At 37.8% G+C, this 13431-nt stretch overlaps 1 protein-coding gene across 43 annotated transcripts in view; it reads right to left on the bottom strand.

Moving 5' to 3' along the window:
* The window catches only part of LOC116732739 (receptor-type tyrosine-protein phosphatase delta), a 459528-nt gene that overhangs the window by 62958 nt on the left and 383139 nt on the right, over positions 1–13431 (bottom strand). For 27 of the 43 annotated variants that reach the window (XM_032583123.1, XM_032583122.1, XM_032583114.1 and 24 more), the window contains 2 exons: positions 4475–4663; positions 2259–2267 (listed from right to left, as the gene is read on the bottom strand). In XM_032583123.1, coding sequence (XP_032439014.1) covers positions 2259–2267; positions 4475–4663 — 198 coding nt within the window. The remainder of the gene's footprint in view (positions 1–2258; positions 2268–4474; positions 4664–13431) is intronic. The other 16 variants (XM_032583125.1, XM_032583127.1, XM_032583129.1 and 13 more) reach the window with 1 other exon arrangement.

Genomic DNA, 13431 nt, shown 5'->3' with positions numbered 1-13431 from the left:
TGGGGGGAGGTGGTGCCATTTTTTTTTTTTCAAAGTGGCTTCTGAAGACCATCTACTGAGGGGGAAAAGACTTTTCAGGACTTTGTGCATGAGACTGAAAGCAAGCTGACCTTTGGGTTTGAGCTAGAGGCAAAGCTGGCCGCCTCCCTAAAAGCTCTTGGGGACTTTTTCCTACTTAAGGTGCTGGTGTTAAAACATTAAAGTAGTGGATAAGTGAGTGAGGAACAAACATGTGAGGATTGATTATTATTCAGGTCAGTATGCGACAATACTTACAGTACTATGAAAAAATAATTACCCTCTTTCAGATTTCTTCTGTTTTTTACTTAATTTCGTCACATTAAAATGTTTCAGATCTCAAACAAATTTTAATATCTGACAATTACTGCCTGAGTAAATACAACAAGTAGTTTTCAAGTAATTATTTAATTTCTCAGGGAATCGGACCCTGTATGAAACAGCAATGGAAATCTAAACCTGATAACTGTTTGCATCACCATTGGTAGCAAAAAATGCTGGGAATGATGCATTTACATCACTGTAGAGGAATAAAAGTACACTGTTTTAATTCAGTCTTAGAAGGTTTTCAAGTACAAAAAACTTGTTTATGGTCACACCACCACACCTGAAACTGATTCAAGGTGACGATGCTAAGGTAAATGTAATGTCTTTTGAGCCATTCAGTGATGGACTTGCTGGTGTCCGTTGCATTATTGCCCTGCAGCATAAAACAAGTGCACTTGAAGTTAAAGTCACAAAGTGATAGCCGGACATTTTCATTCAGGATTTTTTGCTCAAGAGCTGAATTCATTTTATTGCAGTTCCATTGAGTCATCCCCATCACACTACCATCTCTGACTCTAGGTATGATGTTCATTGATATTCTGGGTTCTGTTGTGACTCCCAGGTTGAGTCGTTGACACACAAATTTTTTTCACTGCGGTTCGATTAAAGACTGATAAAATCTGCTCAGCAACTTCTACTACCTCAAGTGACCAGACATGTTCTATTTAGGTTATTTACAGATTCTACAAATTGGCCTGTGATCGTGTGGTTGAGGCTGGTATCACGGGCTTGAGCTGTAAAATAATAGAGTGCCTTCTCCAGGTTGGGGAAGGCACCTCCTCCCCTTCTGTCTCAAGAGGAGGAGGTCTTGTTCATGAATCATGAAAAAAAAGAGTGGGAGATTGATAGACAGATTGATGTGAAATTTGTAGTGATGGTTTGTCGTAGTCAAGAAAAAGCAGAATCGAAAGGGAAAGTTCTTGATTTATCTGGTTGATTTATATTCCTACTAGGCATGGAGTCAAGACCAGTTCTTATGAGACTGAGACCAAGATTAAGACTAAGACCCAACCCTCCAAAGCCAGTACTGTATGTTTAGAGTTCAAATAGTATTTCAGGACACCATTTCTTTGGGGAGGAAGGCACCACAAAATGCAAGAATTAATGGGAAAAAAGTTAGTTACTCAACCAACATTTCTTGTTGGTATTAAGCAAATAATTGCCATATTTAACTAATATCTAAGTTATTAAATGCAGCTACGCATTAATACACAGTCTAAACTGAATTCATCAGCTTGCGTTGCACAATAGTTGTATAGAGAGTTAGAAAGACTTGTCATCATATCAGGCATGGAATCAAGGCTGTTTCTTGAGAGACCAAGACCGGGCCAAAGACAAGGGGAAAAAAGCAGGAGATCAGTCTTGAACCTGCCATGCCTGGTTCCTACCCTCATCTACAGTCACGACGCCTGGATAGTGTCCAAAAGAATGAGATCGTGGATACAAGCAGCTGAAATGAATTTTAAGAACACTTATTTAAAGATCAGAGGTTCTCTTGGAGGAGCTCAAGTGGCTGTTTTTCCCACAACCCAACCCCAGATAAAGCTGATATTTGTCTGATATTACACATTGTGTGAAGATCTGAAACATTTAAAAGCAACCAAAAGAAAAAAAAGAAAATCAAGAACAGAAGAGATTTGTAAGGGGCAAATACTCTCTCACAACACAGTAGCCTGAAGCTTGATGGTTAAAATCTCAAGATAAGGTGGTATTACAGCTGGCAGTGGTATTAATAGCAGTAAGACAGTTACACATTGTGAGGGTAAGGGGCGTGTGCGTGTGTGTGTTTCTGTGTGTTTTCTAACCCTGACACTCTAAGCTATCTGTTAGTAAAATGCATGCCATGCATTTTAATAGTTGTTGGAACATGGAAATTAGTGGGGGTGATGTGTGCTTTGGAGCTAAGCACTTACCAAAGGATTCTGTAGAATTTAAAAATATAGAGAGAAGAAAGACAGCATAAGAATTATGATTATACTCCTTAAGTACGTTTAGTTAACAAGGTTTGGTTAATGCTTTAGCAAACTGCACGTGAATAAAAGTCGCACGTTAGAAGTTAAGGTTAATCTGACACAGTTCTACTGAAACAAAAAATAAAAAAAACAAGTCAGGTTAACACAATGAGTTAACAAAAGGAAAGCTGTGAAATCTGTGAAGACAGGTGGTCAAACAGACAAGACGTCCAATTTAAGATGTTATGCTATTGGGTTATCAGCTGGACAGAACTGGTTAAAAGTTAGAATAATTTTTCTATTGGTATATTAAATGAAAACAAAACTGCCATTTACACATTAAAGCAGGGACTACAGTGCTTTGCAAAGGTATGCACTCCACTTCAGCTTTCTCACATTTAGTCTTGTTACAACCAGTAACTGCAACTCTTTGAACTGGCATTTAAAGTGATAGACCAAGAAAAAGTAGTGCATAATGATGAAGAATGAAATAATGAAATACTGTTTTTAATTTTCACTAATAAAATCCAAAAAGATGTGCTTCTTTACATCTACAAATATTATGGAGTATGTTTCTAAAAGTTTTATCGTTTATTTTATGAGAAATAGCTTATCCAGATAGACTGACTGGTGGCCATTTAAAGGACAACTTTCAAATCTTGCCACAGATTTTCAACAGGGTTTGGTCAGGACTTTGCTTAGGCCATTCAAAGAAATTGATATCATTTCCTCTAAACCACTCTGGCTGTATGTTTAGAGTGATTATCTTGTTAAATTGGTTAAAGGTGAAGTCTTTTGCCTTGTCCATGATCCATTATTGATAGTTAAACCCTGGTATTTACAAGGTTAGGAACCACAGTCATATGTAAATACTTGAAACTCTGACATAAACCTTTATAAATACCAATCTCAATTGTTCAAGCATCAAATATACCTTTATATGCAATAATACCCACAGGGGAAATATATGTAGCTCCAATGAAGAAGCCTACATCTACAGTCTTCCTTATCTTTACTTTTATTTGCACATACCATCAGCATCAAAGAAAATAAAATGTGCTCCTGGATTGGCTGCTTTGCAAATCCCAGCCAATCACATGCTGCATTTTTTAAAATAGTTTAGATATGCTCTGTAAGAAAAATCTGTGAGTAAGTGGATTTTCCAAACATGTGGAGTCACATTCCACAAAAAAAAATCTGCAAATACTAATTTGCGAATAAGTGAGGAGTCCACTATAGGTACATTTATCTTCCTTTCTTCCTTTATGGCAAGTTTATTTATCTCTGCTGAATAAAAGAAGCTTCCATGCTACGCTACGTTTTGTGGGGAGTAGTTTTCTCAAGTTTGTTACTTTATGTTGGTCTCTCAAATAAAATACAATCAAAATTGACAAGTTTGTGGTTTTAAGGTGATACAATGTGACATTAAACATTTTTGATTTTTTCTTTTGCACGGCACTGTAGAAAGTCAGAATGAAGGGATAAAGGGAAAGCTTTATGAAGTTTTACGCACTACTGTGGCTGATTAGTTTCAAGAAATAAACTCCTTCTCATTGAATCTGAAATGCTCTTAAAGCAAACATATATTGCAGGACAAATATGTTAGGATAATTAAATTGCTTCTCTGCGTGTTTTCCTATTCTAAAAGCATGTGCATTAATTTGTGGGCTCTGAATGTGGCCGAATGTTGACTGAAAGGTGTAAGTAATGGGCATAATGGTTCTAGGAAATACTGCACCAATGCAGTGGAGAGTAAAACCAAGATGAAAGGGCAAAAATAAATAAATAAATAGATAAATAAATAAATAAATAAATAAATAAGAACAATTGTTTGTTAAAAAGTCACAGCAGTGAGCAATGTGGGCAGAGGTTAGGGCGAAAGCCAGCAAACACAGAAAGGAAACAATCCCAACAGCTCATGACAACACTGGAAGACAAAGGGAGACGTACATAAGACAGACAACAGGGATGTACAGCAAGTAGAGGACAGGAAATAGTCGAAACAATGCCATTACCTATAAAACGAAAAGCCAAATGAGAAGTTAAATCATGGGCAGGAAGAAGAGGGGATGAAAGAGCAGAAGATATAATGTGGGAGCAGATCAGATAGAAAGTGAAAAAAAGAAAGAAAGGAGTCTCCCTGTTTGGTAATTGAGTTTTCAGCAGAGGAAACCTACCTGATCTGAGCTGCTTAATGCGTCCGTTGTTGTTGGTGGTGTTGACAGGGAGGAAGTCTTTGAACCAGGTGATGTCTGGGTCGGGGTTGCCGCTGGCGGCACAGAGCATGGTGGCAGTGCGCGTTCGCTCCACCACCTTTAACTGTGGGCCCATGTCTATGGTGGGGAAGCCAGGGGGCAGCTGGTCCTCTGCAAAACAAGTTGGAGACATTTTGGCAAGATCTCAGAGACAGCGAGATGGCGGTCTTAATGAACCCATGACCTGGTGGCAGGGGAGTAGAAATTAGATCAGACTGTAGAGAACATAGAAAATTAGTCAATTTAAATACATAGAACAAAGGGTTTTCTTACACTGCTAATTCTCTGTGTAAAATTGTGTCATTTTCCTTATAAAATTGTGACAGATGAATAAAACTATTTAATTAGCCGTGTTTTAAAAAGGGTTATATAGTACGTAGAGGCACCGATCTGACAGCGAGATGCTCTAGAAATCAGTTTTAAGGCTCTGGACCTGTTCTTGAATTTTTAATTAGTTCCCCACTGAAACATTAAAATACCCTCTGCGTCATGGGAGACAGAGCACACACACAGGAGCAGCAGGGAGACGACTCATCAAAACCAGGGTCAAGAGAGGCGCACTTGCTTCGTTCAGCCAGCTGACCAGCAGTGACCAGCAACAGATGTGGCTGATTACTTTATGCTCTGAACAGTCAGAGAAAATTCTTATTAAAATGGACCTCAGGCTCCAGGGATGGTGTAACCGTAAATTTTAAAGCAATTGGTATACCTTGATACCAATAACTGACCCCTATATATTAATGCGAAAACAAACTTCTAGTATAAAACTTAGCATGTCAAACAGACAACCAAGTCACACAGTCCATCAGTTCAGATTTGCATGTGAATTACTGTGCAGTATAGGCTGCTGGTATTTATTTTGCAAGCTGTATCTGGGAACACTGTTTAAACAAGATTTTTACAGACATGCACAGGCCTAAATAAAGTAACTGACAAATTTTGCATTGCTTCTGGTGTCTCGATGGACTGATAATATTGTAGTTGGAAGGGATGACTTCAGACTACCCTCAAGCTTATGATCGGCAACAGCTGCTAGTAAAAAGCTTTTTATGCAGGCTGAACTGCAGATATACAGGCTTGTAAATTAAATCTGCCTTATTGGCGGGACGGCGCGTCTATGGTCATTTAAAATTTTAACACAAAATTATTTACATGCATTAAAAGCAGCAAAAAATGTTAATCTTCCTGGATGTTATTCGACTCAAGCAACCAGGGTGTTATTAAACCTATCAGCTAAGTGTGGGCAAAATGCAGGTATTTCCGAAATGTCAAACTCTTTTTGTAGTGGCAGCATGCCGAAGAAGAAGGGACCCTGACACCCCGACTACAAATCCATTCGGGTGAGGTGGAGCTTTGATGTTCTTTTGATGATGGCATGTGGCTGTGCTGTGTTGTCTAAGCTGTCTTGTTCCTGTCCGTGTCTCAATTTTCAGCCTGACCAGGGCCAGGGGAACGTCTCGCTGCGGGTTGAGATGTGAAAGAAGATAAACTCACAGGGCCCATTTGCTCCAAACATGGTTTTCTTTCTTTTTTTAACAAAACAAAGCAGAAACAAAGCCTGCAGCAGCTTTATTTGACGCTTGCCATTCATTTGACGAAGTGTGTTTGGGTTGTAGCAAGCAACGATCTCTGAAATGCTGCATGTTTTAATATTCTATGTGCCATCATATCCCAATTTGCAAAACGCCTGCCTCGCTGCAGTGATAGCCAAGTCTTAAACTCCCAAACAAGACCTGCTTATTCTGACTGCCAACGAGGCTTATGCACACCTTTAAGTCTTCCTTTTCCCTCTGTGATGCGGCTAATTAATATCTTCCCGTGCTTTCGTAAACGACACTGTTTGTTTTTGAAAATCGGTCCTTCATTAAATTTTCATGAGGCGTCATCAGTTTGAAACCCGCTTTGAGATGCCATGTACTGCATGCAGCAAAACGACAAACGTGGCCGTCATCCAACACTGCCTTTGGTTGTCTGGCATGGAAAACCACGTCTGTGGATAAATCTTCTCAGAAATAAGACCGCATTACAAACAAGTGACTTCATACTGAACTGCAAAACTTTCCCGACGCAACTCTGTGCGTCCTTGCCTGAACTGGTGTGAAACTGAAATAGTGTTTCAGACATTTCAGAAAGTAAAACTCATATTATACAGATTAATTACCCAACGTGGAAAATTTCAAGCCTTTACAAGGGTGGTAAGCTACAAAAGGTCAAGAAGCTCATACCAAGTCATTACAGAAAACTGTTCAGAGTGATGCAGTCAAACACATTTGTAGAAAGTTGAGTGGAAGGAAAAAGTGTGGTATGAAGAGGTCAACCAGGAACAAAGAGAACACCACTGAGAGCGTTGATAAGCAAAATCCATTCAGCCTGAGGCCGGAGTCAACACATCAAAAGCCACTGAGCACATCCTGAACTAGAGACGTTAGAAGCGTCTTGTAATTCACAGAACTTATAATTCGGTCATCTCTGAAAGTACTGCTTAGGTGTCATTAAAAAGTCAGGTTTTTTTACTTCTATTCATCCAAAGACGGATATTTAGCTAATCCAGTTCTCTGATACACTTGCTTCTTTCACCAACATAGAAAAACCAGAGAATATCGGTGATGCGACTTACCAATGGTAAGTACCATATTTGTTTTGTTAATTTTTATTTATTTTTTTTTTTTTAAACAAAAATAAATCTTCTCTCACCAAGAAGATTTTGGTGGGACTGATGTAATCTTTTCTCCCCAAACAAAATTGAAATTTGAAAAATACAATCAATAACGTCAACTAACAGTTTCAGATTTTATGCTATATCGTAAAAGTAATTTTTCAGTTTTGAAGAAATGTGGACTGTATTTAACCATCTCTAGTTCAAAATAATAAGATTGAACCCGAACTGAATCATTTATAGGAATGCAGACTCCAACTTAAAACACAAAAAACAGCAATAGTAAAACTATCTCTATCATGCTTTGTTCAAGGCATCTTTTACATCCAGACCTAAAGCAAGAAATTGCTTTAAAAACTGTGAAACAAGATCTCACAACTTTGTCAATGGTGAATTGAATTAGTTAAAAATATGAAAATAATAATTCAAGAAGACTGTGCTGAGTATTTCTCTTATTTTGTACTCTAAATCAGAATAACTTGGGGAAAACAGTAAACAGAAAAGACGAGCTGTGCTTCAGTAAAATCTTTAGTCCTGCTCAGAATGTTCTTCCTTTGTGTTTTTATGTCTCTCCAATGTGAACATTACTGCAGCTCCTGGGTGGGTATTCAAATTTTAGCGTTTTTATGGGAAACTCTATAGTCTACACGGAGAAAGAAATTATTTCAATGGGGGAAAAAAATGTTGGAGTGCTGCAGGTGAAGCAGGTAGAGCAGACGCTCCATAAACTGTGGCTAAAGTCCAGGGTTTGACGATTGGACCCGGGCCATTTTCATGCATGCCCCCCATTCTCTCTTCACTCTCTTTCTTGTCAGAATACTACTCAATAAAAGCCACTAGTGGCTCAAACAATAAAATGAAATACAAACAACAACAAAAATCTATAAAAGAAAAAAAATGTCAAGTCAGTCAGGGAGCAAAAGTGCTCAGACTGGTTTAGGGTTACAGTTGGCTGGAGTTGATCTTGGTTGGTCCATCACAGATCTAACATCTGTCTTTTACTTATATAACAAACTCCTACAGTTGACTTTTTCTGATCATGTTTATTGTTATTTAACTGTGTTGAAATCTGGTTTTGCCGTCATTTTGACCACAACGTCATGGAAGAACAGTTGTATCGCAATGGGACTTTCTTGGCTAAATAAAGGTTCTATGATTATTACTATAACAGAGACACTCGGAAAACAGACAATATTCAAACAGCCGTGCAACTATGGCTAATTTAGCATCTCCAATGAATCTAACATGCATGATTTTGGACTGTAGGAGAAAAATGGAGCACCTAGAGATGGTTGTAGCAGCCAAGATAGGAGAGGGCAGTGCTGTCAGAAACACCATCCCACGGTCTGGGGTTTCAGGTACTAAAGGTAAATTAGGTATTTTAACTTAGAGTTTAAAAAAGATTTCTGATCACTAGGAGTTTGTTTTGAAATACTCAGAGGCTGGAAAAATATATCAATGTTGTTAACTGATGGAACAAGTTTAGTGTCAGGAATAACTTAACTCACAGTAAGAGAGTAACCATCAAAAAGTAATTTTACTTCAAAGTACTTTTAAAAAATATAAAAAAATATAGATTTTCAGTTGTTCAATGACTAAAAATAATTGTAAAATACCATATCGTTTTAGAAACTACAATGCCTGCTGAAATGTAACTTATTGAAGAGGGAAAAGGGAATTAATTGGAGGTAGTTCCTGTCCCTGCAGCCTGTTCAAGGTCATAGACACAATTAGTAGATTTCTACAGCAAGTCCAAAGTATACCTGATCAAACACAATAGCCAAAAGCAGGGCTACAAGCATGGATGCTTGTTGAATACAGTAATTGGATGTGACAATCCATGCGAAACTAAATGCAGCCACTGTAAAAATTGCAATGTATTCAGAAACAAAGTGCTTGGGAGATCTTAATTTAGCTGTCCTTTAAAAATGTCTAACGCTGCAGCATGTTTTGCTTCTGAATAAAAGTAACTGGAAAACAGAGAGTGGTTTAAAGATGTTTTGGCAATAATTTTTTTTAGCAAAGATTCTGGATTTATATCCAACTTGTAAACAAAATGTGTTAACAAACCCAACTCATCCTACATGAAACTGGTCTGCAGATTCCTAGCAGGAAGCTAATATGACTCCAGGCGTTGCATTTAAAATTAATGGACTGTCTCAACACTTTCTGGCCTTTTGAATGCATTGCCACTTAGCCCAGAAGTACATTTTACTACTGCTTTGCAAGCTCATGCTCATTGAAAAAGGCCACAAAGTCGTAACATCAGCAGTTTGGTATCAGAAAACTTTTTTTTCTCTAGCAGATTGTGTGATTTAGATAAAATAAACAAGTGTTCTGATGTTCTCAAGCTGCTCCTATCTGCATTTATTTCGCTGTGAAGCGAATTACCACTGTGACAACAAATAAAGGGCAGGGAAATTGAATACATCTGGTAGCTTTCGCCGTTATTAACAAGTCTCCTGAACAGGGCCGCGGCAGTATTGTCCTTAGAAAGCCAGAGATTTAAATGGAATCAGATTAATCACAGTTGCTGTTTGTTTTTTTGTGGAAAAGTTGGGCTATTGACAAAGCATTAAAGTAAAGATTGAGATAATTAGTCAAGCCGGGGCCAAGTGGCTGGAGGTTTTTCCCATGTGCCATGTTTGCATTTTTAGTAACAATTGTAGGACCATTTTCAACCTAAATACATTTTTCACAGAAGACCAGATTTAATAGTACCACAACATAAGCTCTGAGCTACTTTGTGCAAGTGAAAAAGAAAAAAAAAAAAACAAGAAAATGTTTTAGGTTTGTGTTGAGATGACTTGCCAAGAGGTTGCATACCTGACAACATGATTGGTCTGTAAAAGTTAAATACATGCAGTCTGTGTTCCCTTATTTACCACAAATCAAATTTCCTGGAATTTTTGACCATCAAATATGAAGACATATGTCAAAAAAAATGACAAAACTGGTTATAATTAGCCAAAGCTGGACTACCAGATGTTTTGACTGGACACTTTCCCACAAGTTGAGTTCAGAAACGTCCTACTCCCTAGTCCAGGACATGTTTGCTGATTTTTGGGACTATTTGCCAATATGATCCCAAAACACTTCAAGTCTGACCTCTTCCATGAGGCCAATGTGCAATAGCACCCCATCTGGCAGCAAAGACCCAGACAACATGGCCACCGGGATCATAGGAGTATCTTAATTCCATCTGTTAGAAGGAGAGGGAATTTTCCTCAAATGACCACTGACTATCTATTTAACCCACTGATTCCTGAAACCCACCAAGATGAAATGTGCAAAATTATAGGGAACTTGCAAACCAGAGCAACAATCATTTGACCTTTGATTGGTTGTAACTGGATGTCTTCATCCCTATCATAATGAAAAGTCTTACTTATAATTATTGTTGGGGGAGGGGTGGGGGGTTCTGGTTACTTCCCACTAAGAGGACACCCAGGTTCAATGTTGCTAAGGAGAGGCATATTTGGGGTTTCCAAACATCTGCTACTTCAGCGACACATTTTTGGATAAGTAGAAGATGGTGGATGAATGGCTGGATAGAGGGTGTAAAATTGGGATGAATCTCATTTAATTTCCAATGTCATTCAAAAATTCTTAATTGTTGTAAGAAACCCTTTGAAGCATCATTTGTGCTAGAAATGTGTGTTTAATGGCGTGTAGGTTATTTTATTGTTGCACAAAACCTATTTATAGGGCACCAAACGTCCTCGACGCGAGTACAACTACAGGTAATAGACCAAATGCAATATAACTTGAGCACAAAGACACCATATGCAATATATGAAAGTCATACCTGAAAGGTGAGATTAATACAAAAAAAAGGAAAAAAGGTTCTAACTTATTTCCCTCGCTTATCCTATTCTACCTCGCTGAAAGCTGCTATCTCAAGGACATTCACTAAGACAAGGGCAATTTCTGCTTTACAGACCCATACTGTATATTCAACAATGGATCTACACACTAAATGAGATGGAAGGGAAAGAAATGCTGAAGTCACCTTCTAAAGAAGTGCTGAGCACTGATGCTTGATATAAAAAGACCCCCAATGACAATTTGCACACATTAGCCACTGCCAGGCTATCAGGCCATATGAGTGTGTAGTGCCAAGCATTTGGACGAGTATAAAAAGGACATTGGCTCAAAAAGTACCTCGGTGAGCAGATTTTTCTCCAGAATACGTAAGGCCATTGGACAGAAACTCACCCCATTAGCAGATTATATCTATTGATCACGCTCACAGAAATATGAGCGTAAGTGAAATCACATTTTCCTTGTATGACAACGGGAGCCACTGCAGTTATCGAAGTGTTGCTTAAGTGCTGCAACAAATTCTGTACAATTTGCAATTATAATGCAGTTGTCACCAGAATCCAGTATCTGACTATACATCGACAGTGAACTGTATACAGGAAGTTTTTTTATCAAGTAGGGTAAAAACAGATTTTTATGCCGTTAATCAGATTAATTGAGCTTGAAATGTATTTTATATGTTTGCTTAGTTTGTTTTACTTCAAGTTTTGCTATTATGTTATGAAGGGTTAGAATGGATTAAACTCTGGTAAAGGTTTGGTAAGAAGACAAACAATTCCTATACGACAACCTTCACAGTTATTAGCCACCCTTGTAAAGATGTGAGCTTTATCATACTGTAAAATGAAATGTAAAGATGAAAACCCAACTTTTAGTTTCTAAAGAACAATACACTATCTCGAACACACCATGCCCATTCTGGAACACGGTGGTGGCAGCCTTATGCTTTGGGGATGGTTTTCATTCACATGGATAGATGAATTGGTCAGATGTAATAGACGAAGAATGACAATTGATACAGAGCAACCCTGAAAGAAAACATTTTGAAAACTGCAAAACAGTGGTGCCCAAAGGTTTTGTACCATGGGAGAAATTTGTCAAATCAAAAGCACTCATAGGACAAAAATCAGTTTTTTAACATTACAATTTAATGTGGTAATATATAAACTAAACATGTGATAGTGTAATTAAAAAAGTCAGACTTTCTATAATAAATGTGATGTGTTTGATCAAAAACAGGGTTTCCACATTTCCCTTATTAACAGAAAGTCATCTGGTTTGCATGTTCCTTTAAGAAAAGAAACATAACAAAACCAAACAATGTCTATTCTCAACAACAACAACAACAGGATTTAGGTCACCGTTTCCTTAAAATGCTTGCCACCCAGGGAGTTATTATCAAAGTTTGACAAATTAATTAGAAGCAGATTCGGGTGCACCAAAGTCTGCTTTTGAGAAAAAAGTCCCTCAATAAATGTTAATTTACTATTAAGAGAATGAAAACAGGGTGGTAACTAAAAGATGAATAATTTTTGTTGTACTTAACATTTTCCACTGTAAGAATTTGTTTTCCTAATTACAAATAAAAAAGTCTCTACCTGCATCGATTTGTATCATTTTTAAATTGTGCTCAGGCACAATTTAAAAATGCACACTTTGAACATGCCTTTTCTAGCAGAATGATGACCAAACTATAATGGCCAAGTCAAAGTCTGGACTAGGCATTGCATATGTATCTTTCTAGAAATGTATTTTGGTGCCTTATGTTGACAGCTTTCTAACAATACAGAGTGACATCAAATATTAAATATCTGTGTCCAACCCAACACTCAGCCCCACTGCTGGGCCATGAGATTCATCTGCATTTCTCACAGTTTTTTTATTCAACTTGAAGTGGGTTGGTGCTGCCAGATATTGATGTCCTCCTAATGTACTTTAGTGTACACCTTTAAGTAGAGCAGACTGGACAATTTATCTGCAACACATATATTGATATTTACACAGTTGCCTGTGGAGATGTCTTAACAATATTCTGCAGCACAAAGCAATATAACAATTCCTCTTTTATGAGACCGAAAACACATTAGGCTCCAAAAATAACCCAGTAAAGGGAGTCTGAGAGGAAAACAAGCCTTTGTTGAACCGAATGGTTGGTTTCAGTGGAAAAAAAAAGAAGAAAAGATAAAAAAAAGAGAAACCTTTCTGGTCACAATCTGGCTTTAGTTCTGTGGTTGCTGCACAAGGATTGGATTTGATCCGACCTTTTTTCCCCACCAAGCGGAACAAGACTTTTCACCCCATGGTTGAGGATATTCTTCAGGGAAAATCCCCGTGGGTCGTAATAAGATATATTTGTTGGATCTATTTGAGTGGATACAATCTGCTCAAAGAGGCTGTC

The sequence above is a fragment of the Xiphophorus hellerii genome, chromosome 14, assembly GCF_003331165.1.
Source record: "Xiphophorus hellerii strain 12219 chromosome 14, Xiphophorus_hellerii-4.1, whole genome shotgun sequence".
NCBI classification, from domain to species: domain Eukaryota; kingdom Metazoa; phylum Chordata; class Actinopteri; order Cyprinodontiformes; family Poeciliidae; genus Xiphophorus; species Xiphophorus hellerii.
The sequence above is the reverse complement of the archived record's forward strand: the minus strand, read 5'-3'. Positions and strand labels throughout refer to the sequence as shown.